Below are 27,455 nucleotides of genomic sequence, written 5' to 3'. Positions count from 1 at the left end.
GTAGGATGTGAATTTCACCATGCTATTCGCTTGCTATGTTATGCTTGCATGACCACCCTGTTGTTTTTGTGTGGACATGTCTTGTGTTCCGGATCAATATAGCTTCTCGTCTTCGGCTGTGTCGACATCCACCACAACATTACCAAAGATTCCACGCTTCCTCTAAGCATTTGATCTATTTGTGTTGGGTTTCGACAGTCTGGACTACAGCACCTTCTTGCAATACCTGCGTAACTTCCACCATACAACTGTGCAGATTATAAGAAGCTTAAGGATAGTTGAAGATGCGAATAGTTTGTACGTGGCCAGAGTGTATACTCAATGTTTGATTGCATTTAGTTTAAGCAGGGTCACCGCGAGCAAGTAGGAATCAGACTCGCATACGCTGCCTCTTTCGGGGTGAAAACCACAAAAAAAAAGAAAAGACATTCCACATATCTCGAAACCGTACGATCAGAGGACCAAAACTCCAAAATATGCAAAAAGCAGCACGAGAAAAAAAAGAACATGAAACCATCCTAAAGAGCAGAAATGGGCTCCAAAAAGCATGCCATCGAGATCGCTGTTTACGACCCGAGTGGTGACCAAGACTTTCGTTCAATCGAGAATACAGAGAAAATAGAATCCGCAGTGTCTGCTTTACATCTGATGATATGAGCGAAGCAGTACCAAGCTGTCCACGCCAAGCTATTCTACAGAATAACGTGGAGGGTGAGGAAATACCACCATCGAACTACAAGTATCAGCTGGTATGTAATCGTGCGTATGACCGACCCTGCACAACTCCCAGCTGCCTGGTTAGCTCACATAGCAGAGGAGGTGATTCCATGGTATCAGGAATGGTGCTTCGTCTCACGTGTGGTGACTATTATATAAGACGAATAGAAAGCTGAATGGTGTATTCGGGGAGAGGAAGGAGTAAAGAGTATCCAGATGGGCGCGCAGAACCTAAGCTCTCCACCCCAATCGGAGCACACTGTAGAAAAAATCATTAAACCCCAAAATAGAGGCAGAAGTGACGATGTTATCCATCGAGTCCAAGTTCATAGAACGCAGAACACTTTAGGCATTTTGGAAAACCGCCAAGAGTCCAAAAATGAACAGAAGGGATGAGTGCATTGCAGTAACAAATGATCGAGCCCCATATCAAGATCTGTCCGGATTTTGATCTACGGAGCGGAAAGTCCGATCCCTTTAGAAACATTTGTGACTTATAGTTGTGATACGTGACGATCTTTTATGTTACCAGACTCGGCAAATGAGATAAGTACTAGTCAATGTGTTGTTCTTTGAGTTTGCCTATCGTATGCATGATTTCTGTGAGGTGATGAGGTGCTTGAGAGGATAAATCACGAATGGCTTTGATTTTCCAGGCAAATGCAAAGGCAATAATGCCGAGACGTTAACTGTTAATAAAGATCAATTCCAATTTTTGCTACGGCTCAAGCTGGTGAATAGAGAAGCTACGTATTCAACATGCCAAGATTCAAAAACAGTCGTGCATGGGCACTACTTTAGTATTTGCCTATGGAGGGGCTTCGATTCACATCAGCGAGGGTGCGCCAAATACTAAAGACAGGTATTTGCGTTTTCCCGTTATGCCAATGAAGTTTTGAAACTTTATTATTGGCCTGACCTTTTGACAACTTCGTCTTTATCATGGGCCTGAAGACTTAGCTTTAACTTTTAACTACTGCGATAAACCGGGTTCTTTTGCGAGTACAGTTGCAAAATAATGTATTAGTGAACACCGCGAACAACAGCATCAAGCGACAGTTTGTTTTAATACTCTACGATAGGCAATGTGTATCAGAGTGTTACGCTGTTTGTCCATCCGAGAAAACTGAAAATTGCGCGAAAATCGGAGTCACCTGCCATATGGAATGCCTGACGTGTAATGCCATCTATATTGAAGAAAGTGGAAGGATGCTAAGCCTGCATATGAAAGAACAGTTGGCTGGTAAAAGGCGTGGAAACACGATAACACCATTAGGGTGCCACAAGAATGAAAGAGTGAAAATGAAGAATGAAGAATTAGAGTTTGAGATGAAGTGTACACTATTGACCCATGAGAAGAAATATTCACTAGGAAAGCATTGGAAGCATTCTGGAATCCATCCATGAATAACAGAAATGAGTGCTTATCAATTAAAAATGACTTTATGCCGTTCGCAATACTCTGTGAGCTATAAGATTGTCCTACATGCAGTTCCTTTACACTATCCACACACCAGTAATTAAGAATACTGCATAGTGCGCAGATCTCATTCGTCTTAGGTGACAGACAACCTGTAAGAACGCAGTGGTTCACCAACCCCGCTAGTCGATGAGACTGGTCAGTTTGCTTCCGTTTTGGAGTTCTTGCGTGGTGTACTTAGAACGATGTCAAGGCTTTGCAAAAAGAGATGAGGACTTTGATGGGATATGCGTAACATCAAAGACTTCGAACCATTTTCACGCTTTTGATAAAGAGGATTTTGCCGGAACGTCAGGTCAATAATAAAGTTTCACCAAAACCAGAACCAACCAATAACAAGAAAACATAAAAACATTTCCTAATGTCGAGTTTTCAAATAGAGAGGACTTGGAGATTACTAAAGACATTTCGAAAAGACCAACAACAACACAACGCTTACCCAACGACAAAGGTTTCCCTCCAAATGGTTCCTGTCGACGAGACTCGTTGTGTGCAGACTGCGAATACGTTTGGTTAGATATAGCCGGGGGAGGAGCACCAGGTCGGTAGCCTGAAACCACAAGAACACCAAAGACATCCTGCTGCTTAAAACTATTACAGCTTTAACATGATCTTGTCGGCCCTCATACATTATCGAAAGTTCACCTCAAAACAAATCTCATGAAGTATTTGCCATTGATTTTGATTATTTCCCTTCATGGTCGCATTTTGAACATCATCGCTTACAACTTCGATGAAATGATAATACTTCCCGCGGGGGCGGTGAACCACTGGACTGCAATGCTTGTGAAGTGGTCATAGTCAAATAAAAGACGTGGAAATGAAAGTGGGTTGAAGGCTACCCTGCACTACACACGTACACAGTTCCCACGTGCACACAATGCCGCACTCGAATTTGAACAATTAAAGCGAATCGTTGTGGAGCTGAATATGCTACTAGCCCTCCACATAATCGTGCCTTACATCGCACAGGCAGAATGTCCACATAGAGTACGCAATCAAGCCTACGGTTTAACATTTGGACAGAAGAAAGCAACATGTTCAACAGCATGTAGTGAGGGGCGGTGAAGAAGGGGAACGGTAAAGAGGGTCCCAGCGGATTCTCCGCGAATGCCTCCGAAACATTACGTGTTTAGTGGATATGACGGACGATACGCGAAAATACTTCGACGAAGCCACGCTGCAGTTCGTAGACATGACGTAATCGGCGGGCTGATGTCATCGTCTGACGCGATTGCCCGCATCTTCGCCGAGATGTCCCGTCCTTGAACACAACTGCCCAACCTTCTCGATCTTCTCCTAGTGTTTGCGTACAACCAATCCATTCGTCGCTATTATATATTCTGCGTAAACTTACGTCTCGCCTGAACTGCCTATCCACGCCGAGTGTTCTCAAGTCCTCTTTCACCATCTCAGTCCAGAATTTCCGTTTTCGGCCAGGTGGCCTCTTCCAGCTCAAACTCGACAAACTCCTCAGAACACGTTGAACAAGGCAATCTTCTAATCTCCTTAATATATGACCAAAGAAGCGAAGAGGATTTTCTGTAGCCACCTTCGATGGCGGTGCAAGCTCTTCCGCCGGTACACCACATCGATTTCTGTCTAAAGCTCTTTATTGAGGAATACCCAAAAGTAGCCAACCAGCCGTCTCAGCAGCTTCATTTCCGTGCAATCAAGTCTCTCCATCACTGTATACGTTTCTGGCCATTATCTGTATCCAATTCGAACATCATGATGGGGGGAATTGCGGATGGGTTCGCAGAAATGGCCTTTGCGCATCTTTGGTGAATATCTTTCTCAAAGCTGACGTAGTTCTTCAGCATACAGTCTGGGTAAGAGAACTCATCGACGCGTTCTATCGGTTGTCCGTCCACCCTGATTCCCGTTCTAGGTACCAAAAACCTGTTTGCATCAATCAGGGCGTCAACGTAGTCCGTAGGCCACAGCCAGCTTCGATACAAAGTTGACAACATGTTGAAGTTTCGTACTGGTTTCTGCGAACATAACAACATCGCCAGCGTACTCGAGATCGGTCAAAGAGCGTTCTGATGGTGCTAGAATGATATCGGCGGGACAGTGATCTACTGTTCTTGGCATAATGTTGTCGATGGCAAAATTGAACAGGAAGGGTGTTGCCACTGCCCCTTGTCTTACTTCAGTTACCATCTCGAACGGTGTTGTACATCCGGGTGGTGTTCGAACTGCAGCAGTCGTTCGTTGATTTATTTCATCAAGCAAACGAACGAACCTCCTTCGTACTTCACCGGCGCTGAGCGCGTTGAAAAGACGGCCTCGGTAAGGAGAGTCGAAAGCGGCTTCAAAGTCCAGAAACGTTAATTGCATTGGCTTGTAATTCCGCTGCCAGATTTCCACCTCTCCTGACGATGAACACCTGGTTAGTCGTATATCGGCCACGACGAAAGCTAGCTTACCCGTTGCGCGTTGTTTCTTCGCGATGTTCGAGAAGTCGGTCCACTATAATCCACTCCAAAACCTTGTACATAACACGCAGCAGAGATTCCTCTGTAATTTCTAGGGTCCATGACGGATAACTCCTTGTGGAGGGGAATTATGATAGCGTGTCTCCACGAGTCAGGTATCCTTTCGTCTATCCATATTGAACAGATGATGTTCGTCATCCCACGAATCCCAGACGGAGAAAGATATTTCAGCATTTCTGCGCTGATTCCATCGTCTCCACCGTTTCCATTTTGCATCTTTTGGATACAGGCCAGAGCCTTCGACTCGGTCAGTGGTTCCTTGTTGCCCACATATATGGGTCTATCAACGTGCCTGAGTTCAGGAACTGATGACTCTTGGCGGTTTAGCAAGATCTTGAAGTTACCACTCCAAGTTGGAAGAGTTGTTCCACCGACAGCCACTCAATTGGCAGTGTTGAGGGCTGGAGAACATCTTCTCATTTTGCCATTTTGCCATACACTATTTTAGTACAACATAAACTTTCCGCGGTTTCTTGTTCTCAAGCGCCTTTACAAACACCTTTATCCCTGACGTCCACTCGCGTTCGCGGTCTCCGTTCTCACACGCTTTTCATGTCTGAAATCGCCAGTGCTGCGGGCGGCGCATAAAGGATTATCCGTGAATTTTGTTTCTTCTCTGCAAAGGCAAACTTCTTCCGCGGCAATAGAACCGTGAGCGTTTCTCTTTCAGCGCCCCGAATGCGCTTTGTGAAGGAATCCGCATAGCTAAGCTTCCTGGTCTGTACTCCAACACAAGACAACTTAGAAGAATTCCGTTCTGCATTCTTCGTCTTTCAGACCTGCCATGTCGAATTTCGGTTGGAGAGGAACTCTTCGGTTTCTCTTGTGGAACCGTATCCTGAAACTGAGAAGAACTGGACGGTGGTCAGAGTCGAACGCGACGTCCCAAACAGCTCTTGATTTTCGGATACCTGACTGAGGAATGCTCCTCGTCAGAACGTTGTCGTGCTGAAGTTTGAGAGCCCTCATCTTCCGCTTGCGCTGCTCTTCAGGAGTTAAAAGGGTTGAACCCCTGCCACGTGAGCTGATGGCGTCGATGATTCCTCTTAAACGTGGAAGTGATGATGAGGCCAGTCCGTTCGCATAAGTCGACCAGACGGTCACCGTTGTCCGACGTGCGCTCCGCCGGATAATACCATTTTTCTAGCACATCGGATTGTTGTTCTAGTCCCAACTTCGCATTTGCGTTGATTCCGACAATGACTACCTGCTGGCTTGGTATTTTAGACATCAACGCATTGAGTTCATCATAGAAGGCGTCCTTATTGTTGTCCTCAGCGGTTTCCGTAGGTGCGTGAGCACTTACGATCCAGAGCTACGGCTATCGCGCAGCCACCTACTTTGTTCTCATCAGCATCGCCGCAGTAGAGTGTAATTTTCGATGCCGTGACGGGCCGTCATCTCATCTCACCGTCATTTCGTGCAGTGCAGCAAAGCGAACACAGAGATATCGCAGAAGCCTAGACAAGACGCTTTGCTGAAGTTCACTCGAAAGTGTCTGGCTGCTCAGGGTGACGAAACGAATGGTTGTTGCCAAAGATTCCATGCTCCCTTTAGGCACTTGACCTTTCAGGTTACGAGCTTTGACGATGTGCTGGACGACAACGCTTTTTTTTAGATGTATGGGAATCTTTCGCCATGTACGTTCCAATGCGTACACTCGAACGCTTGATTGCGTTCAGTTAAAGCAGGTCCACCACGTGCACGTAGCAATCAGACTGGTATACGCCGTTCATAGAGAGTTCATAGAGTTCATAAGACGCAAACAACCGTCTTAGATGCCCTTCTGACCACAGAGACGCAAAGAGCTACACGAGAACATCTATAAAGAAATAAGCAAAGAAGAATGATGCTATTTATAGGAACTATCGAATGAATTAAACAAAAATGTAGCTAGACGTACGTGTCATCTCGTGTTGTGTTCTAACAAGAGAACGGAAGCGAGTTTTTTTTTCTGGATATTACCTTCAGGAATCTAGAGAAATATTGTCAAATGAACTCTTTTTCTTCCGAGATATGAGAGATACAAAAGGTTCCTTTTCCAGGAATAAATTAGCCTACAACTTAGAAAAACTTGAGACTTACAGAATAGTGATATTCCTCAGCGCCGTTACTTTTCAAAGCTGGAATGTTTCCTGTTTTTAACGAAAATCCTCATATACTCATTTGGAGCTATTAGATGCATGTTTCCCTCATATTTCACGTGACGATTTCTCTTGCTTCTGGCAGGGTTACAAATATGAGATCACCTCATACCACAAAATCCCGGTGGATGTGTCTGATTTTCCAAAACAATTTGGTAGCTCGTGAATCATATACTAGTCGGTGATGCAGCGTATGATTAGCGGTAGGTAAGCAGAGTCGGCTATTTAAGTAGCAACGAAGGTGAATCTCTTTAGGATACGCACCATCGCTAATTGCTCCTCCGAGGAATGATCGGGGCTTGCTCGAAAACCCACCGGGACTCTCTTTACCAGGGTCAAACGTGAGACGGGATTTTCCGATCGAGGGGTCGTAGAGGCAAGGGGTTGCAAGGGAAGGGAAGTGTGAGGACGGCAGTAGTGAAGGGAGGATACCGTTATAGCCAGGACAAAATATCACGAAGTATTAGATAATTACATACATTATAAAATAAACAATACGATAAACAATAAATAACAACAATACAAAAGAATAAATAATATTAAGTAGTTACATAAAAACCATTAAATTTATTTTCAGGAGTAGGATAGTATGGAAGCTCAAACATTTTGCTTTGAAAATGTACGAATTGGCGATATAATAACGGGACGACCCAGGCTCGACACCCCGCTGAGTCAAATTTTTGCAGAACAGATAGCTAATATCTGGATTTAATGGAGTTTAATGACCAAAAAAGCTCAGATTCTGTGCACTTGCTAAGTCTGGGAGATCGTGAATAACTTCGTCATAAGAGGGCTAGAAGGAAAAAAATTTATAGCAGTTTTTCAGAGGTTTGCCCTAAAAACAGTCATATCGCTGCTTTTTTCCACCTCCTAATTTTTTTGGAATTTTGATGGGACGAAATTTAAATTTCTTCCACTTTTTTTTGGATTTGTCGCATCTAAATCTTGGGAAAAGCAGATGGTACGAAAAGGAGAAAGTTTGCACATGGGAGTTTCTTTAGATATCCCTACTTGAATACATTTGTGATTTTCTAGAGCGCAGTTCCATTTTTCTGATCTTGAATAAAACTCAATAAGTCAGAGTAACTCAGTGCTAAGCAAATCGTCTTCCAATATTTTGTAGCGGAGGAGTTTCTCTATCAGACACTATATCGATTAATTTCCAGTTCTCGCAGTTCTTCCAAATTTTAGATGGTACAAAGATGAGAAAAACGCCTTTTTTCCCATTTTTGTCCCATCAAAATTCCAAAAAGATTAGGATTCTTCTGGGATGGGAAAACTCTGCATCACTCGATTCCCAGGGCCTCCCAGTCTTTCCAAATTACTAATGAGACAAATATGAGAAAAATTCCGTTTTGTACTAGGAGGACTAGGGGTGGGAAAAAAGCAGCGATGACTGTTTTGTAGCGCAAATCTTCTCTGAAAAGCTACCTGAAATGTTTGTTTTGGTCCTCCTATGACGAAGTTATTCGCGATCTCCCAGACTTATCAATGTGCACTGAGCTTTTTTTGGTCATTAAATTCCAATAAATCCACTTTTAAACAGCTGAGAACTATATAGAATTATATTCTTCGTCTTTCAAAAGTGGTTTCAAGTTTCGAATTCTCTTGGGAAAGTTTGACTCAGCGGGGTGTCGAAGCTGCGTCGTCCCATGGTCATATTGTGGGAACAGAATGTCGACCTTTTAGTTGTTTTTTGTTTTTCTATAAATCCATCTATGTACTTTCACTTTTCCTTGTCGTATTTTGTACCTTAATCACTATTTTAAAATATTTTAGAATAAAAATGAAAATATTTCAACACCAATGTTTCAACAACATTTCAGCAAATTTGCTTCTTGTTTCTTCTACTACTTGGTGCCTCTTCGCTTCTGTCAATTACCGATTTTCCCATTTGTTCCTATGCAAATTTTCGACTCTGGTTCTTCGAAACACACGAAATTTCCAATGTGTTGAATTGGCAGCAACTGAGGCTAAGAAGAAAAAAAAGGGAGTGGACAGTCGTATTCGAGAGGATCGTGTTCCATCACCACGCTTGACCCTGTTCTCTACACGCACTCTTGTGAAGAACCAAGCAAGGCGGCTAAAACGTGGAACATTACATGGAGAGGTGATAGAGTTTCTCCGTTCGTAACATAAGTAAGTGGATGACACTTGGGTCTTGGGGTAGTCAACAATTCTGATCGTGAATATACGTGTCTAGATGAAATCGTGCCTACCAGCACCGAAAAACGCAGGAAAGTGGTAGGTTTCAACACGTTTCTGCATTTTTCGCTCGTAATCTACCACTCAGAGTGTTTGGAATGCGAGAAAAACAAAACTTGTGTACGGTTTTATCTGAAGGCGGCTATTGCGTAGGGGGGGGGGGGGGGTCGTTAGGAACCCGCAGCCGAATAAGTGCCTGCAGAAGAGGCTGTCGGTAGGCTAGAGCAGGCATATCTTAGACTAGCTGTGATCACTAAGCCACGCCCATCTATCACCACGTCACTGAAGTCATGTGCCGTGTTTGTATTGCAACAACGTGGAAGAGGACTTCTAGTAAAGTTCGAAGAACAAAAAGGCAACAACGTGGCAACGTAGAAAGTGGGAAGAAGTAGATAATCAAAATGCTAAAAATAAAGCAAGACGTAGAAGATTTGTACAAGAACAAAACAGCATCACAAACATAAATGAAGCTGAAAACGTTCCAGAATAAAAGTTAAAAAGTAAGACATAGATATATTTGTACTTATACAGAGTGTTTAATGCACGTAAGGTACTGCAATAGTCTGTAAAAGTTTCGATTTGTTTGTTTTACACCAATAAAACACTATCATTATCTATTTCCGGTATTTCGTGTGCAGTCGTTCGATGTACCTCTATACGTAAGTGATCGATACTCCGTACAGAAACAATACTAGGGATAGCGTGTTCTTGCGAAGCATGTTCCGCCCCTCATTAGACGATGAAGGCCGAAGATGGACGATGTGATAGGGAGACATAAGGTAAACGCAGCGCAATGCTGTGCTGACACTACTAACTGCTGCGCAGCGCAATTAACGAAAGCCGCTGCCGGTCGTTTCCCCTAAGGATAGGTTGTCGCGGAGGCTGCGGGTACCTAACGATACGCACCCCTATGGGGGTGCCCCTGCAAGTTCTTCAATTCAGGATCCCTTAAGTTTTATAAACGTATCTGTAGCCTCACAATGACTTACGCGGGCAAGGCTATATGTCACTGTTTTTATCCTTCCAAACAGGTCTGGCACCATTTCATCGACCTCGAAGGATGAAACGCTTAGTTGGCAATTGCACGGACTCCAACCTACAATCGACCGCTCAGCCATAACGAAACCTTGCCGACTGCGCTGCACCCACTCCCTCCTTAAGAAATTACAAATTATTCATGCATATTGATTTTGACAGACTTCTAATACAGAGACGCTGAAAATTTACAGGCCGAATTCTTCACATATCCCGATCAAAATGTTTACATACACCAAGGAACGTCCAAACTTTTCAATTTTCTTTAGAAAATCTACTAACTTCTGTAATTCGCTTCTTAAATGTCCTGAAGGAATGCACTGATTTATCATGTATCTATGCTTTGGAAAGAACTTTGGCGCGAGAGGCTGGCAAAGCCAGTCGCTTGCGCGTGTTGCAAAACAAGAACACGCAAGGTTATAAATACCTAAAAAAAATCATAACATCATCAACTGATACAAGTGACCGAGTGAAACGAAGTTACGCTTGTTAAACCAAAACGTCTAATTCTATTCTTACATGAGAAAAGATTAAAGTACAAAAGATGCCAAATCTGTTCATAATGCGAGAAAGAAAAAGAAGGTAAATGCACCAGCACCTATCTCTTTGGGTGAAGTAAAGGGTGTATGTACCACGCCGAGAAGGTATGTGCATCTCGGTCACTTTATGAAAGAAAACATTATACAAATATGTACAAATCAGAAAGTGCTCCATCGTGCAGTGGTCTGCATTAGGTTGATGAGATACAAACCTGGTACAACGGAAAACAGCAGTAAAAAAAAAATTCGTCTGCATTGTAGTTACATTCGGATTGCGACGACCTGAATAATTGTGCAAATGAGGAAGCGACTGCGTTCGAAGAGCCAGAATTCGACTACCCATTTTTTCCGCTTTTCGATTTAAGTCACAGAGGGTCTCACTGCAAGGAAACTTCTTGAGCAATTGTACCACAAGTGGAATCCCTTTGACCCGGCTACACGCTGATTACGGCTTTGTACATGGACAGTTAGATCCCGCTATGCTGGCCCTTTATCACCTCATAATCATTTATACAATAAAAACGTGCTGTTTGTTTGCTATAGCGTTCAATGCTGACAGCGCCAAGAGGAGGATACAGGCTCTTCATCTTCCTTACTACTTCCTCGATGTTCCTAAAAGAGCTCATCTTTATCCCTCTCTCAAGTACCTCTTTTTTATCCATGCGACCAGCTTTCTATCACTTTCTTCCGTTCTAGTTTGTTCACCTTTTCCACATACCAACATTACTCGTAAATTTCAAGAGGTGACAACTTTGGGTAAAAAAAGCTCGCGGTAATCCATACCCTTTTATCCTCACCCTCATACTTTCGAAAACTGAAATTTTCTTCATTTTCCATGAGAATTTTCCTATACTTAATTTGAAGCTATTAAATGCATCTTTTACTCATATTTCACGTGAGGATTTCTCTTGGTTCTCCTACGGTTACAAATTTGAGATCACCTCACATAATATTATTTCTCCTCAAAACTTCGATCAGGAATCCAATGGAAGCGTTTAATTTTCCAAAATGATCTAGCAGCTCGTGAACTATATTCTAACATATCTAAAAATGTCCTATGATTGTGTACTACTTTTTCGCCAGAACCAAGATTGTTATTGATCTTTATTCTGGCTAACGTTTCGGCGTCGTCGCCTTCTTCAGAGTCTGGAAAAATCAAAGACACGTGTAATCTACTCTCTCAAACACCTCGTCATCCCACAAGATATGGCTTAGCAAACAGATTATTCAAAGGTCAGAAAGGCAGACCACCATAGCGCTCAGCTTGATAGCCACAAATCGTGATGTCAGCAGACCAATAGTTGTTAGAGTTTCGCCGCTAGTAGTAACTAGTAACGATGCCCCCGCCTCTGACCCCGTAGGTCAAAACCCGCAAAGGTCTCCATATGGCGCCAGCTCGTTGGTCACTGCGATGCATTCTTCTTTACGATTCATGATTGGACTTTTGGGCGTGATATAAAACGCTTACAATGTTTTGTGTTGTTCCAATGTTTCAACGTCCTATGATTATTGGTAAAAATCAGTATCTTTTCATCTTGTCGGTGATGGCGTATGATCGATGATATTTAGCCAGAGTAAGCTATTTAGTCAGCAACAGCGAAAAATCTCCTTAAGACACACTCCATCGCTTACTGCTTAGAAAAGGAATGATCAAAGGCATTGTTCGAAAATCTACTGGAGCTTCTCTGTCACTGCCCTTAGCGACAATGATTATCCGAGCTGGCATGCCATACTCGTGAAGATGAGGATACAAACTTCTTTACTGTTGCATGTTCCTAGAAATAGTTCCTCTTTATTGTCACAGAGGGCTTTCAATGGCCGGTATCATTCACCTCGGTTAGTCCAAAGACGTACTCGATCTTCTTGGCTTTCATCGTAAGATCTTCAGTGCTCAATTCTAGCGTGATGACTCTGCAGTGCCGGCATGGGGATTTATCTCCACAATGAATTTTGGCTTGTCGATGTCTACCTTCTGTCTTGCACCTAACGGCTCAGAATTATGCAGCGAAATGGCGCAATTCTCAAATTTAGTAGACCACGTGTCTAGTAAGAGATGAATCCTCGACGTATACTTGGATTAGGTTAGCGTAGGCCTAGGTTTCCTTCAAGCCAGGACAGTGGTAGAGTAGGGTGTCACGAGGACGGGTCTGGTGGGTGTGATACATACGTGCTATACTGGTATGATAGAATGATATGGTAGAAAACTGATGTATGGCAGGGAGTGTGATGAAAGTCCAAAAGGTGCAGTGCTGTTCTTTCACTCGCCAAACAATAGCACATGGGACTATGCGCAAGAAATAGGGGGTTATCAAAAACATTGGAGGATTCAAGAACTCTAGTTTATATTTATATATTATTATTATTATTATTATAGAATTATATATCATCATAGCGGTATTCGAAGCCAATGCAATTAGCCTTTCTGGACTTTGAAATCGCTTTCGACTCTCCTCTTCTCAATAGAAGCCGTCTTCTCAATGCGCTCAGCGCCGATAGAGTACAAGGAAAATTAGTTCGCTTGCTTGATAACATGAACGAACGAACAACTGCTGCAGTTCGAACACCAGCTGGATGTACAACACCTTTTGAGCTTTTCAATGGAGTAAAACAAGGGGTAGTGGCAAGACCCTTCCTGTTCAACTATGCTATCGATGACATGATGTCAGAAACAGTCGATAACATCAGCATCAGAACAGTCGGTCAGTGTCCATCAGGGTGCCCCTTCACTGATCTCGAGTACGCTGACGATGCTGTTATATTCGCGGAAAGCAGTACGAAACTTCAACATGTTGTCAACTTTGTATCGAAGCTGGCTGCGGCCTACGGACTACGTTGACGACCTGATAGATGCAAGCAGGTGTGGATCTTTTCGGCACCTAGAACGGGAATCAAGATGGATGGACAGCGATCGAACTCGTCGATGAGTTCTGTTACCTGAGCTATATGCTGAAGAACTACGTCAGCTATGAGAAAGATATTCAGCAAAGATGAGCTAAGACCATTTCTGCATTTACCTCCCTAACAAAATGCCTCTGGTCGACCCCCATCACCAACGAAATCTAGCTGCGAACCTATCCGCAATTCGCCCCATCATGATCGAATCGGATACTTCGCAAGAACCGTATACAATGATGGAGAGGCTTGATTGCACGGGAAAGAAGCTGCTGAGACGGCTGCTTGGCTACTTTTGGTCTAGGGTATTCCACAATAAAAAGGTTTAGGCAGAGATCGGTGTCGTGTACCGGCGGATGACACATGGAAGATATCAACAGCTTGCACCGCCAAGAAGGTTTGTTGAGTTCAAGCTGGAAAAGGCCACCTGGGCAAAGACGGAAGTTTTCCGGTGAAGTGGTGAAAGACAACCTGAGGTCACTTGTCGTGGACAGGCAGTTCAGGAGAGGAAGGTTTCGCAGGACGTAAAATAGCGACGAATGGATTGATTCCGTGTAAGCTCTCGCAGAAAATCGAGAAGGTTGAGCAAAATCATGTTCAAGGACGACAAACGTCAGTGAAGATGCGGGTAGTCGCGTCAGGCGATGATATCAGCCCCCCGAATAAGTCAGGTAAGTCACTCAGCAAAAATTCATGGAGTTGGTTTTGGATGGGTTTCAGAGAACCGTCCGTTCCATTCTTTGCAACAATGAAACTGCTTATGAGAAAAACAAATTCCTTCAGGATTACTCTTTTCAATAAGAAAGACAAAGACTTCCTGAGGAATCAAAAACTTGGGTGGAAAACAGCGAATGTAACTAAATATTACACAAGATGTTGTCCAATGAAGATTTTGTTCTTCATGGATAATTCACAGCCTATTTATAATGGGAACAATGCAAGCCTTTATTGCCTATCTCAATAGAAACTTCTTTTTTGAGTAGAGCAGTTTCGTTGCAGGCTTATCCATAACTCAGGGTTCTTTTTTAAGCAGTGTAACGATAAATTACAGAAAACAAAACTAATCTAACTCTAGTCCACACACCTTCGAACTCCTGACGAAGGCGCTTCATTTCATCTTCGACACGTCGCATTTCCGCCTCGAATCGGTCTCTCATATTTCCAAACTCATTGTCAATAACGGAGTAGTTGCTGCGACTTATGTCAATATGTCGCTCAGACATATTGGCTTCCTCTGAAAAACGAAAAATGTTAAGGGCTGACAAGTAATTCCAATAATTGTCGAGCGGTAAATGACGTTATTAACGTTCGAAGTAAAAAAAAACTGGTGCCCATGCATGATCACACACTAGGCCCGCTGCGGCGTTGCAGCGGCTAGGAGTGCGTTGAGGGACAGCTCTCTCACAGGGTTGCAGAATTGGTTCCGATGGCTGCAGCACATTGGCCCTCGCCAAGAGTCATACTCCCAGCCTCAAGTTGATGGCGACGTATGAAATCGAGTGCTGTAAACTATCCGTAGTTATATATATTATAAATATTATACATATATATATATATATATATAATATATATATATAGATATAATATATATATATACTCCTAGATGCAGCAGTACTGCATTTGGAGCGCACTCAGATTTGACTTTACACCTATACTCCCTCCATACCACCACAATTTTAAAAATTATTCGAAGTATTGGTTTTCCTCCCGTTTTACCGTCAATCGGCATAGAATGATATGCCGAAATGAAATGACGGGAACGTCATCATTGCACTGATAAAGATAAAGTTCTACCTCAGATCACGTTAACTGTTGGCTACTACTTAAACATCCGTTTCCATACGTTTTTCTAACTTTCAAAGGAAGGGTGTCACGAACTTGTTGAAGGAATTGTGCAAGGGTATAAATGTGGAGTACACATATATGAAACGCAATATTTGCTTTTGACAATGAAACGGGCAATGAAACGGTTCGCTGCATCTCATTTACTTCTTGGCAAATTCATTTGGAATTATTGCATCAATTCGACGAAGTTTCACTCATCTCACACTTTATGGAATTTCGTGACTAACGCAAATGTGACAGAGTAAGCCCGTCATTATATTTATAACACTATATATATATATATATACATGTATATGTATATATATATATATATATATATATATATATATAATTTTTTCTTCTCTATTTGCTGAGACATCTCGTAATTTACGTTCCCAAGCAAGTTTCAGCCCGTTTCGGAAGCTATATTTTTGTCTGTTTTATATTCCTTGTGTCTCGAGGTGGTTGGGTCCACAGGACTTTTAGATTCAAATTCTCTTCGACATCTTCAAAATTCGAGTGAAATGTACTTCTATCGAAATTTGAGCATCGGATTTTTGAATGAACAATGAACACAGTCATCTTTTTTACAGTGCTCAATGGATTTAGGTTGTACATTCACCATGAGTACAACTTATGAGCTCAATAACTGTTAGATAGATATCCCTCTAGAAAAGAAAAGGACACGCATAGGATAAAGTGAACAAGAAAAGGGGAGGACACAGTGGAAGGAGATGTGCGCACCTGACACTTCGTGAGCTCACGATGCCACTTAACAAAACCTTCTTTGTTGTACAAAATACGTACATCACCAAGAAGTTTCAAAAGTTCTGGTTAAATTCCCATCGCTCCAATTTGTAGGGTTACACGAAATCTTTTTTTTTTTGTAAAAAAAAAAGATCTAGTTTAACTGACAACATCCTTCTACTATCCATGTCGGTAACATAATAGTCCATAAAGTTTAAAAGAAGAGAGAACAATGCTGAATGAGTAAAGGTGTAGAGGTATCGTTGCAATGCGCAACCGTACATCGTTCTCTTTTCGAACAGTACCAATGAAGCAGAAACGATGCTCAACGAATTGAACGAAGCAGGGAAGAGAATAGGACAGCGAATAAACATAAGGAAGACATAGTTCATGAAGAACGCTTACTGTGAGGACGGAGGAGTAAAACTTGAAGGCACCCAAATGGTGGGAACTTCGTCGTACGTATACCTCGAACGTGCTATGAACATGGAAAACGACTTGAAGGAAGAAATGAATAGAAGAATGAGAGCAGCATGGGCAGCAATCGCACCCGCCAGGGAAGTTACGGGTCAACTGACGGACCAAGATCTTCGTGCCCATCTATTTGACTCGACAGTTCTTCCAACGCTCTGTTATGCAGCGGAGACGTGGGCAGATACCGCTGCCACGTCTAGGAAGCTACTTACTACCCACAGAAGCCTTAATAGATGTCTTCTGAAGTTTAACCAGCGTACACAACATCTAGCCGGTCTTCGCAGCTCCGACTTAAGAGGAATGCCGCGTATTCGCGACATAGCGGAATATGTATCGAAAGCAAAGCATAGATGGGCCGGTCACATCATGGGAAGAATCGACGACTGATGGACTAAAAGAACGCTGTAGTGGAGCCCAAGAAAAGCTAAACGTTATCGAGGATTCTAACGAGGTGTGTTTGCTAAACAGATAGACCAGCTGAGAGCTCAGCAGGATACGGTTCAAGGACCTCGTCAACGTCACTCGCGAAACATGAGAACATTTTGGATGACAATGGCGAGTGAACGAAAGGAGTGGAAGAGATACTGGGGCTCGCACGTCCAGTGAAGACGGGCCATCTAAGTATCTAAGTATGTAACTAATAAGTAATAAAATTAAGAGTCACAAATGTTCAAATAATTGTTTCTACTGTAGCTATCATTAAATCTACTAATTATGCAACTTGCAACTAACACATACAAAATAAAATTTAGTACAAATACACATGACTTACTGACATGACTCAATCAGTGGGCTGATGACATCGCCTGACGCGATTACCCGCATCTTCGCCGAGGTGTGCCGTCCTTAAACACAGCTCTGCCCAACCTTCTCGATCTTCTGTGAGAGCTTGCACAGAATCAATCCATTCGTCGCTATTCCATATTCTGCTAAACCTTACGTCTCGCCTGAACTGCCAATCCACGCCGAGTGTCCTCAGGTTCTCTTTCACCACTTCCATCCGTTTTCGGCCAGGTGGTTTCTTCCAGCTCGAACCCGACAAATTCCTCAGAACTCGTTGAACAAGGCGATCTGCCGGTCTCCTTAATATATGACCAAAGAAGCGAAGACGATTAACTTTAGCCACTTTCGATGGCGGTGCAAGATGTTGATATCTTCCACGTGTCATCCGTCGGTATACTACATAATTTCTGTGTAAAGATCTTCATTGTGGATGGTGCCCAAGCCTCCGATCCCTACATCATGATGGGACGAATTGCGGATAGGTAGACTCGCAGCTTGACTTCGTTGGTGATGGAGGTCGACTACAGCCATTTCGTTAGGGAGTTAAATGCGGAAATGGCATTAGCACATCTCTGCTGAACACCTTTCTCGTAGCTGCTGTTGTTCTTCAGCGTACAGCACAGGTAACAAAACTCATCGACGAGTTCTATCACTGTCCATCCATCCTGATTCCCGTTCGAGGTCTTGAAGAGATCCACATCTTCTTGCATTTATCAGGGCGTAGATGTAGACAATAGGCTGAAGCCAGCTTCGATACAAGGTTGACAACATGTTGAAGTTTCGTAGTGCTTTCCGCGATTATAACAACATCGTCAGCGTACTCGAGATGTCAAGGGGCACCCTGATGGTGCTAAGACGATGCCGGCAGGACACTCATCGACTGTTCTTCGCATGATGCCGTCGATAGCGAAGTTGAACAGAAAGAGTCCTGCCACTGCCCCTTGTCTTACCCCAGTTACCACACCGAATAGTGTTTTATACCCGGCTGGTGTTCGAACTGCAGCAGTTGTTGATTCATGTCATTAAGCAAGCGAACGAACCTTTCTGGTACTCTATCGGCGCGGAGCGCGTTGAGAAGATGGCCTCGATGAGGAGAGTCGAACGCGGCCTCAAAGTCCAGAAACGTTGGCTTCGAATGCCGCTGCCAGATTTCGATCACTCTCCTGACGAAGAACACCTGGTCAGTCGTAGATCGGCCAGGACGGAAGCCAGCTTGCTCATCGCGCCTAGTTTCTTCGCGATGTTTAATGAGTCGGTCCAGGATAATGCGCTCCAATACCTTGTACATAACCCGCAGCAAAGAGATTCCTCGATAATGCCTAGGGTCCGTGACGGATAACTTCTTGTGGAGGGGAATTATGATAGCGTGTGTCCACGAATCAGGTATCTTTTCGTCTATCCATACTGAACGGGTGATCTTTGTCATCTTACGAATGCCAGACGGAGGAAGATATTTCAGCATTTTTGCGCTGCGTCGTCTCCTCCAGATTTTCCATTCTTCATTTTTCGATTACAGACTAGAACTTCCGACTCGGTCGATGGCTTCTCGTTGACCGCACATGTCGGCCTATGAACGTGCTCGAGTTCGGGAGGTGATGGTGCTTGCCGGCTCAACAAGGTCTTAGATCCCTCCAAATTGGAAGGGTTGCTTCACCGACAGCTACTCCATTGGCAGTCTTAAACGTGGAAGCGATGCAGAGATATCGCAGAAGTCTAGACTCCTCCGTCCTCACAGTAAGCGTTCTTCATGAACTATGTCTTCCTTATGTTTATTCGCTGTCCTATTCTCTTCCCTGCTTCGTTCAATTCGTTGAGCATCGTTTCTGCTTCATTGGTACTGTTCGAAAAGAGAACGATGTACGGTTGCGCATTGCAACGATACCTCTACACCTTTACTCATTCAGCATTGTTCTCTCTTCTTTTAAACTTTATGGACTATTATGTTACCGACATGGATAGTAGAAGGATGTTGTCAGTTAAACTAGATCTTTTTTTTTTACAAAAAAAAAAAAAGATTTCGTGTAACCCTACAAATTGGAGCGATGGGAATTTAACCAGAACTTTTGAAACTTCTTGGTGATGTACGTATTTTGTACAACAAAGAAAGTTTTGTTAAGTGGCATCGTGAGCTCACGAAGTGTCAGGTGCGCACATCTCCTTCCACTGTGTCCTCCCCTTTTCTTGTTCACTTTATCCTATGCGTGTCCTTTTCTTTTCTAGAGGGATATCTATCTAACAGTTATTGAGCTCATAAGTTGTACTCATGGTGAATGTACAACCTAAATCCATTGAGCACTGTAAAAAAGATGACTGTGTTCATTGTGATGTGTTCTAAGCCGAAAAAAGGAAAGCAAAACATGACAGGAAGGGAGTTGTATTGCAGAATTGTAAGACTCTGTTTCTTATATTTTCCATATCAGGCTTTGGAATAAACTATACAAGACCTTCTCTTCTTCCCTTTTCTTAGCTTCTTTAGAGCTCTTCTGAGCCTTTCTTTAGCATCAGGCACGCAACTATTTAAGAATTTCCCCTCGCTCGAAAAAAAACCTCAACTCAACATCCCTTATTTGATCATTTGTCGTACTCTAGAACAAAATTCAACCACTTTGTGCCTACTGATTCTAAGTCCAATTCTCACAGTGAAAATAATCACACGGCCACATAGCACAGATAATAGATGACCGCGTGGGAAGCTGTTACCGCCTTCATCCGACGTAAGCAGAGTGGTTAGTCGGAGCGCGTACCGCCCACATTGAAAGTGTCATCAAACGCTATTCTCTGGTGTCCGTAGCGTTCCAAATACTTCTTTCCATTTCTACTGACGAATGCCGAAATTTAAACTCCTTTGGAGAACTCGCACATAATAAAGGATAAAGGATAAAATTTCTGGCGTTAATCAATCCGCCTGGGATGCCCACACTATACCTACTCTATACCCGCCCATACACGCACATACAGTTAACAAACTAAGCAGGAAACCGTCTCCGCTCAGGTCCTTCGTTTCAATAAACTTCACTGTTGCAATATTATCTCTATCCTGGAGCAAGCTTCTTAACGAAGCACGGTCATCCTCGCAGATCGTAACATCCACCAGTTCCTTGCGAGCGGCAATAACTTACCTGACTTAATCAGCAGGCTTATGTCATCGCCTGACGCGATTACCCGCATCTTCGACGAGGTGAGCCGTCATGAACACAATTCTGTCCAACCTTCTCGATCTTCTGCAAGAGCTTGCACTGAATCAATCCATTCGTCGTCACAGATGCGATAGGAAAGAACCTAACCCTCTTGAGGTGAAAGAAGTTCAGCTAATGGGGTGCAGCTCAAGTGAAGGGAGGGGGGGGGGGGGCATTTCGGTAGCCGTCCAAAAGTGAAGGGGGTAATTTCGCCATTCGTTTAAAAGTGAAGGGGTCTGAGCACCGGCTCCGAATATCGCATCTATGTTCGTCGCTATTCCATATTCTGGGAAACCTTACGTCTCGCTTGAATTGCCTATCAACGCCGAGTGTCCTCAAGTCCCCTTTCACCGCCTCACTCCAGAACTTCCGTTTTCGGCCAGGTGGCTTCTTCCAGCTCGAACCCGACAAACTCCTTAGAACTCGTTGAACAAGGCGATCTGCCGGTCTCCTTAATATATGACCAAAGAAACGAAGAGTATTTACTTCAGCCACTTTCGGTGGCGGTGCAAGATGTTATCTTCCACGTGTCATCCGCCGGTATACCACATCAATTTTTGCGTCAAGATCTTCATTGCGGCATACCCTAGGCCAAAAGTAGTCAAGTAGCCGTCTAAGCAGCTTTCGTTCCGCGCAATCAAGGAGTAGGTAGACTCGCAGCTTGATTTCGTTGGTGATGGGGGTCGACCACAGGCATTTCGTTAAGGAGTTAAATGCAGAAGTGGCCTTAGGATATCTCTTTTGAACATCTTTCTCGTAGCTACTGTTGTTCTTCGGCGTACAGCCCGAGTAACAGAACTCATCGACGTGTTCTATCGATTGTCCGTCCACCCTGATTCCCGTTCGAGGTCTTGAAGAGATCCACATCTGCTTCCATTTATCGGGACCTAGACGTAGACGAGGTTTTTTTTCGAGCGAGGGGAAATTCTTAAGTAGTTGCGTGCCTGATGCTAAAGAAAGGCTCAGAAGAGCTCTAAAGAAGCTAAGAAAAGGGAAGAAGAGAAGGTCTTGTATAGTTTATTCCAAAGCCTGATATGGAAAATATAAGAAACAGAGTCTTACAATTCTGCAATACAACTCCCTTCCTGTCATGTTTTGCTTTCCTTTTTTCGGCTTAGAACACATCACAATGAACACAGTCATCTTTTTTACAGTGCTCAATGGATTTAGGTTGTACATTCACCATGAGTACAACTTATGAGCTCAATAACTGTTAGATAGATATCCCTCTAGAAAAGAAAAGGACACGCATAGGATAAAGTGAACAAAAAAAGGGGAGGACACAGTGGAAGGAGATGTGCGCACCTGAGCTGAGGAAAAGGACAGCACTCGCTAATAAGCGTGTGAACTGAGATGGAGACACAATAACTCTAAGAGAGAACAGAGATCCACGCGAATTTGAAAATGGCGTTGATCCAAGGGCGGAGCACACCATGGCAAGTTGTAACAACATCGGATATGAGTACCACTCGTTAGTTTCTGAAGGTAATAACTCCTCATTCACATTTAATTTATAAATTGTTCTTCTACTTGTAAATTATAGCCAGGAGTCATTACGGAAGCACAGTAGGTTGCACAGGTAAGTAGGGACCAATGTGTCGAAAGTTCTAATGTTGGTAGTGTAAAGAATCGTAAGAAGTAGTAAGAAAAAGATGGTACATTTCGGAAGAGATAGAGATTCGAGGGTTCCGTAGCGGATTTGGTGTTGGTCGCGAACCTGCGAAAACGGCCAAATGGGTGACTTATTACTATGACTTGTTATAAAATAAAAGGTTGCATGAGTAAGTAAGCAACAAAATGTCGGAAGATCCCAAAGTTCTAGAATGCTCAAAGTCAAGAAATTGTGAGAAGTGGTGTGAGAGCGAAGCTGCAGTTTGGTAGAGGTTCGGAGCATTCCTCCGCCGATTTCGCGTTGTGCGTTTGAACCTGCGAGGTCGGTTAAGTGGGCAGAAGATCTGATCAATCGATGACACACACGTTATACCCCGCACTGCGTCTCATGCATGTTGTTGCCCCTCCCCTGAGAGCGTGCTACAAGCCACTAAGTCATCACAGGCGCGAGCATCGGCTGCGTCGCGATGCAACGTTAGAGCGCGACATGCCATGAGGGTTGGGATGTGTTGTAGAGTCATGCGCTGTGGAAAATCCTGAAACTATCCTCCTTATCCTTATTCCTCCTTTATTTATATCCTCCTTCCTTCATATATGTCATAGTCTGCATGTTTTACGCGCTAGATTAGTTTGTCGACTACATACGAGTCAAACGTAATTGTTTGTTCCACAATTTTTCTACCAATGAATGTTTGCAGTCAAAGTATCCTAAGGCTTGAGTTTTCTTCTTCAATGTTGTTAATTTATCGAAATTTTTAATTTTTGACTTGAATCTAATTTGTCGAAGATCCGAACAGTACTTTTCTTTTTTGTTTTCTGCTCAAAGAGACTAGCTAACCGGACAGTTGACGAGTGATGCTAGTAGGCAAAAACCCCCTTATAGATGCAGACAATGCTAAATTGGTCACTTATTTCGTGACTTCTACCTTTCTAAAATTCGCTTACAGCGACAGCCCATATACTAGGCAGAAGGAGAAATCCTCAGCATAGTTTATCAAGACGATTCTTCTTATAAAGTAGCGATTTCTGTAGAGTTATTGCCTTCATCAAATTTAGAAGGATACATATCTATCCGCTGCGTCGAACAATTGCGTAGATTTGGGCACGTCAAAGTCAGCATTTTTCTGGGCTACTCGTCATGGTGGGATGCAAAACATACTAACGTAATGTGGGTGCTGCAGAACAGCCCACAAAATTCAAACTGGCTAACTATTTCTTCCGTCATGGCAGAGCAGTAGACTCGGTTATAAGATGAGTACTGTACGATGCTTTGAGACTCTTATCCAAAAATTGAGACGGCAGCAGGATCTTCTTTGGTCGGTAGTACGTCCCGCTAATTTCAAACACGCGTTGTAGATAGCAAGTCCTCACTAGCGTCCAAAGAAAAGATATAACTAATTGATAGAATAACAAGTTAGTGTTCGTCCGACAGTAACTTGAAATCCTATCGGTTAATGAATCGACTACCAAAAATTCTTGAAGTTCTGCCCAAGTCTGCAATAGCTACGGTGCTTGCAATCATGGACGTGCATCCTGAAACTAAAATAATGTAAAACTCACTTGAGCTGACCTGATCTGAACGTGATTACAACGACACAGACATGGCCCAAAGTTAGCAGCAAATTTAGAAGGGGATTTACGTCAACAAGTAGTAGCACGTTTTTAGGAGAGGAATGAGTAAAACAAATCTGACAAGACATGTATCATCCTCGGTCGTTTCTCTAGTGTTTTTTTTTCATTTTCTCTCTGCATTTGCTTCATTTTCAGATCTGAAGATCAGGTCTGAAGAAACATGGATATGTCATCGCAGAGGTCCTCCCATCCGAACTCAGACAAGCAAGAGTGACACAGTTTCACTTAAATAATCACAACCACTCTCGAGAACGCAATGGGAAAGCTAGTATGGAACGACATGGGAGTTAAGGTTGATGGTCTGATAACAGTTAGCATCAGCCATGCTAGATGGATGCTGGTCGAATTCAACGAAAAATGCGGATGCACGTCTTCAGCTGAGTCTGCGAAAGACGATGTCCATAAAAAACGAAAGTGTCCCGTTAACGCTCAGCGGAAGAAACATATCTGAATCACCAACACCGTTTAACTGGGTCGGAAAATTAAAATGAAGAACGAGCTGACCCCTGAGTTAACGAGCAGCTTAGGGAGCTTATAGGAACAACATGGATGTAGTGAAGAAGACTAGCACATGGTAGAGGGCTCACCTATTCTAACACTATCGTAATTCGTGCCTTGAATATGCTTCAGAAATCGGGGCATTTCGCAAGAAAACCAAAATGAGGCGGGCCGATCACGTGATCCGTCTGAAAGACAATGGTTGGACCAGAACCGTGAGCAATTTGATCGTACACAATATTAAACGCACTACATGAATGCAACTAGTCCGATAGTCAGAGTACTCCATGACGTCCTTTCAAGAAACATTTTATGCTCTTCGTGCCCATGCGAAATATATATATATATATAAATGTGTATATGTTTGTATATATATATATATATATATATATATATATATATATATCATGCTATATAATAACGCGCTTAGTCCGTGTGTGTTTGTTTGTTTGTTTGTTTGTTTGTTTGTCTGTGTGTCACGAAAATACTCCATAATGATGCAAAACTCTGCACCGGTGAGGTGCCGGACCATAGCCATGCGCCTGATAGGCGAGCGCTCTACCTTTCCACCATTGTCCGAAGCTATGTGTGTACGCATGTTATTTTTGATATCGCGATTGATATGATATCGCGATATCGCATGCTACGCATGTTATCTTTGATAAGGCAAGTTAGTTTCTGTCATATGTTAGAGAGGGTAAATATACTTTTATGTGAATGTATACTTCCAAGTTTGCAAACCATCATGCTGCATAATAACGGCTTATTCTGTCACGTGCGTGCGTCTGTGTATGCGTGTGTCTCAGTCAAGAAATTCCAAAAAGAGAGGGAGACGAATACTATGGCGTCGGTTTGGTGCGCTGGATTCTCAACGCGGTAAAATTGGGTGAGACGAGTACTACGACGTCGAAGTCGTGCCCCGAAGCCAGATAGCATTAAAATGGGTGGAACGTGTCCCACGGGGTTGAAATGGTGCGCCGGTGCGAGAAAGCTATAGAGTAGGGAGAGGGAGGGAAACCCATTCTACTGCGTTGCCACGGGAGCCCCAACGCAGTAGAATGGGTTTCTATGATTCCTTCACATATCTAATTCCCAGTATGTTTCCTTAGCGCTGCTAACATCCTTTCTTCGAAAAAAGCCTTTCGTCCCTCCGGGATCGATAAATTGGTACCAAACCAAAAACGATTCTGAATTGAAGTGAACGTGGGTCGTGGGTGAAGTCATTTTGTCCTTTATCCTTTATACCAGCCGGACTTCAGGCTTATTTTGGTGTTCGCTTCGCTCGCCTTCACCGATCAATAAGAAATAACAGAAATAACAGTAGCGACATTTTTTGGAAAATTATAATTGCTTTTTTCTATCAACACATTCTTCAATTTTTTCTACCCGAACATTTGAGCATAGATGAAAGATTTTATGGTTTTTCCCTAAACGCTCAGTTCTATATTCTGAGAGCAATCCAGCTTAATTTTACATCTGTGTTTCTCTCAAACCTCCACAACTTGGAAACATTGTTCGAAGTATGAGTCTGCTCCGTTCTCAACTATTAGCGAGAATGATGTGCTATCATTGAATGACGTTAATATCATTATTGTAGTGATAAAAATAACGTTCTACGTCAGATCGCGTAAACTGGTGGCTACTACGTATTGCATCTAAGCTGCCGTTCGCACCTGCGTTTCCTTTTTCCGAAGAAAAGATGTTAGCAGCGTTAGGGAAACATACTGGGAATTAGATATGTGAAGGAATCATAGGAACCCATTCTACTGCGTTGGGGCTCCCGCGCACTCCGACGCAGTGAAACCCGTCTCTCCCTACTCTATAGCTTTCTGGCACCGGCGCGTCCGGCTAACGCCGGACTTCAGGCTTTTTTTGCTGTTCCCTTCGCTCGCCTTCACCGATCAACAAGAAATAATAGTAGCGACATTCTTGTAAAATTAGAATTGCTTTTTCTGTGAACGCTTTCTTCAATTTTTTCTTACCCGAAAATTTAAGCATACATCAAAGATTTTATGGTTTTTCCCTAAACGCTCAGTTCTATATTTGGAGAACAATTAAACTTGATTTTACAAATATGTTCCTCTCAAACCTCCACAATTTGGAAACATTATTGGAAGTATGAGTTTTTTTCGTCCTCAACTATTAGCAAAGAACGGTATGCTAACATGAAGATGTGAATATCACTATCGTAGTGATAAAAATAGCGTTCTACGTCGCCTAAACTGTTGGCTACTATGTATTGTATTTAAGGAGCCGTTTGCAGGTGTGTTTCCTCCTTTTGAAAAAGGATATTAGCTGCTTTTAATTGATTTTCTTGAGCTGTAGCCAAGATTGTTATTGGTAGTCTTTATTAAGCAACAGCTGACATCCTTTTTCAGAAAAGGGTGTTAGCTGTTGCTATATGTTGCTGCATTGCTATCACAAACGAGTTATTCCCATACCAAGACCTATGCGGGTTTTGATCTGCGGGGCGGGCCGTGAGGTTCCTATATAAAACCCTTGTGACTCATAGTTGCGGTACGTGGTGGTCTGTTGCGTTACCAAATCTAGCTAATGAAGTAAGCACTAGCCAATGTGTTGGTGTTTGAGTTTGCCTACCGTTTGATGCTTTCTGTAGGGTGATGAGGCGCTTGAGAGGATAAATCACTAATGGCTTTGAGTTTTCCAGGCTCTGACGAAGGCGATAACGCCGAAACGTTAGTCGTTGTTTAGTGAAGACGATCAATACCAATCTTGACTACAGCGCAAGAAAATCAATTAAAAACTACGTCTTGACATGCCGAGATTCAAAGACAGTCGAACATGGGCGATGTTAGCAGCGTTAGGGAGACATGCTGGGAAATAGATATGTGAAGGAATCATACAAACCCATTCTACTGCGTTGGGGCTCCCGCGCACCAATCCGACGCAGTGGAATCCGTCTCTTCCCGCTCTATAACTTTCTAGCACTGGCACACCATTCCGACCCCATGGGACCCGCCGCACTCCATTTTACAGCTATCTTGCTCCAGGGCACGAATTCGACCCCGTACGACCTGTCTCACCCAATTTTACCGCGTTGAGGCTCTAGCGCACCAAACCTACGCCATAGTATCCGTCTCCCTCTCTCTTTGGAATTTCCTGACTGAGACACACGCATACACAGACGCACACACGTGACAGAATAGGCCGTTATTATGCAGTATAATAGTTTGCAA

General features: G+C 43.2%; 8 protein-coding genes across 9 annotated transcripts; 2 read left to right on the top strand and 6 right to left on the bottom strand.

Moving 5' to 3' along the window:
* Positions 1-38: 38 nt before the first annotated feature.
* Positions 39-14,736, bottom strand: RB195_023689 (uncharacterized protein; the record flags this gene model as incomplete). Of its 2 annotated transcripts, none has more annotated exons than XM_064211208.1 (3): positions 39-199; positions 2,637-2,747; positions 14,598-14,736. In XM_064211208.1, the coding sequence occupies 3 exons, from the start codon at positions 14,734-14,736 to the stop codon at positions 39-41; spliced, it is 411 nt and encodes a 136-aa protein (XP_064067088.1). The 2 variants fall into 2 exon arrangements, with proteins under 2 accessions (XP_064067088.1, XP_064067091.1); XM_064211207.1 differs by lacking the exon at positions 14,598-14,736 and adding an exon at positions 3,363-3,441.
* On the bottom strand, positions 4,121-4,540 carry RB195_023691 (uncharacterized protein; the record flags this gene model as incomplete). The annotated part of the gene is made up of 1 exon (XM_064211210.1): positions 4,121-4,540. The coding sequence occupies one exon, from the start codon at positions 4,538-4,540 to the stop codon at positions 4,121-4,123; it is 420 nt and encodes a 139-aa protein (XP_064067090.1).
* Positions 13,029-13,457, top strand: RB195_023690 (uncharacterized protein; the record flags this gene model as incomplete). Its single annotated transcript, XM_064211209.1, has 1 exon — positions 13,029-13,457. The coding sequence occupies one exon, from the start codon at positions 13,029-13,031 to the stop codon at positions 13,455-13,457; it is 429 nt and encodes a 142-aa protein (XP_064067089.1).
* Positions 13,693-24,402, bottom strand: RB195_023684 (uncharacterized protein; the record flags this gene model as incomplete). Its single annotated transcript, XM_064211202.1, has 4 exons — positions 13,693-13,940; positions 14,598-14,747; positions 21,823-21,996; positions 24,348-24,402. The coding sequence occupies 4 exons, from the start codon at positions 24,400-24,402 to the stop codon at positions 13,693-13,695; spliced, it is 627 nt and encodes a 208-aa protein (XP_064067083.1).
* Positions 16,475-16,945, top strand: RB195_023688 (uncharacterized protein; the record flags this gene model as incomplete). The annotated part of the gene is made up of 1 exon (XM_064211206.1): positions 16,475-16,945. The coding sequence occupies one exon, from the start codon at positions 16,475-16,477 to the stop codon at positions 16,943-16,945; it is 471 nt and encodes a 156-aa protein (XP_064067087.1).
* Positions 17,340-17,726, bottom strand: RB195_023687 (uncharacterized protein; the record flags this gene model as incomplete). The annotated part of the gene is made up of 1 exon (XM_064211205.1): positions 17,340-17,726. The coding sequence occupies one exon, from the start codon at positions 17,724-17,726 to the stop codon at positions 17,340-17,342; it is 387 nt and encodes a 128-aa protein (XP_064067086.1).
* On the bottom strand, positions 18,297-18,629 carry RB195_023686 (uncharacterized protein; the record flags this gene model as incomplete). Its single annotated transcript, XM_064211204.1, has 1 exon — positions 18,297-18,629. One exon carries the CDS (start codon positions 18,627-18,629, stop codon positions 18,297-18,299), a length of 333 nt encoding a protein of 110 aa, XP_064067085.1.
* Positions 21,034-21,384, bottom strand: RB195_023685 (uncharacterized protein; the record flags this gene model as incomplete). The annotated part of the gene is made up of 1 exon (XM_064211203.1): positions 21,034-21,384. The coding sequence occupies one exon, from the start codon at positions 21,382-21,384 to the stop codon at positions 21,034-21,036; it is 351 nt and encodes a 116-aa protein (XP_064067084.1).
* Positions 24,403-27,455: the final 3,053 nt, after the last annotated feature.

Source organism: Necator americanus, chromosome X, assembly GCF_031761385.1.
Source record: "Necator americanus strain Aroian chromosome X, whole genome shotgun sequence".
Classification (NCBI taxonomy): Eukaryota; Metazoa; Nematoda; class Chromadorea; order Rhabditida; family Ancylostomatidae; genus Necator; species Necator americanus.
This window is presented reverse-complemented; position numbering and strand designations above follow the sequence as displayed.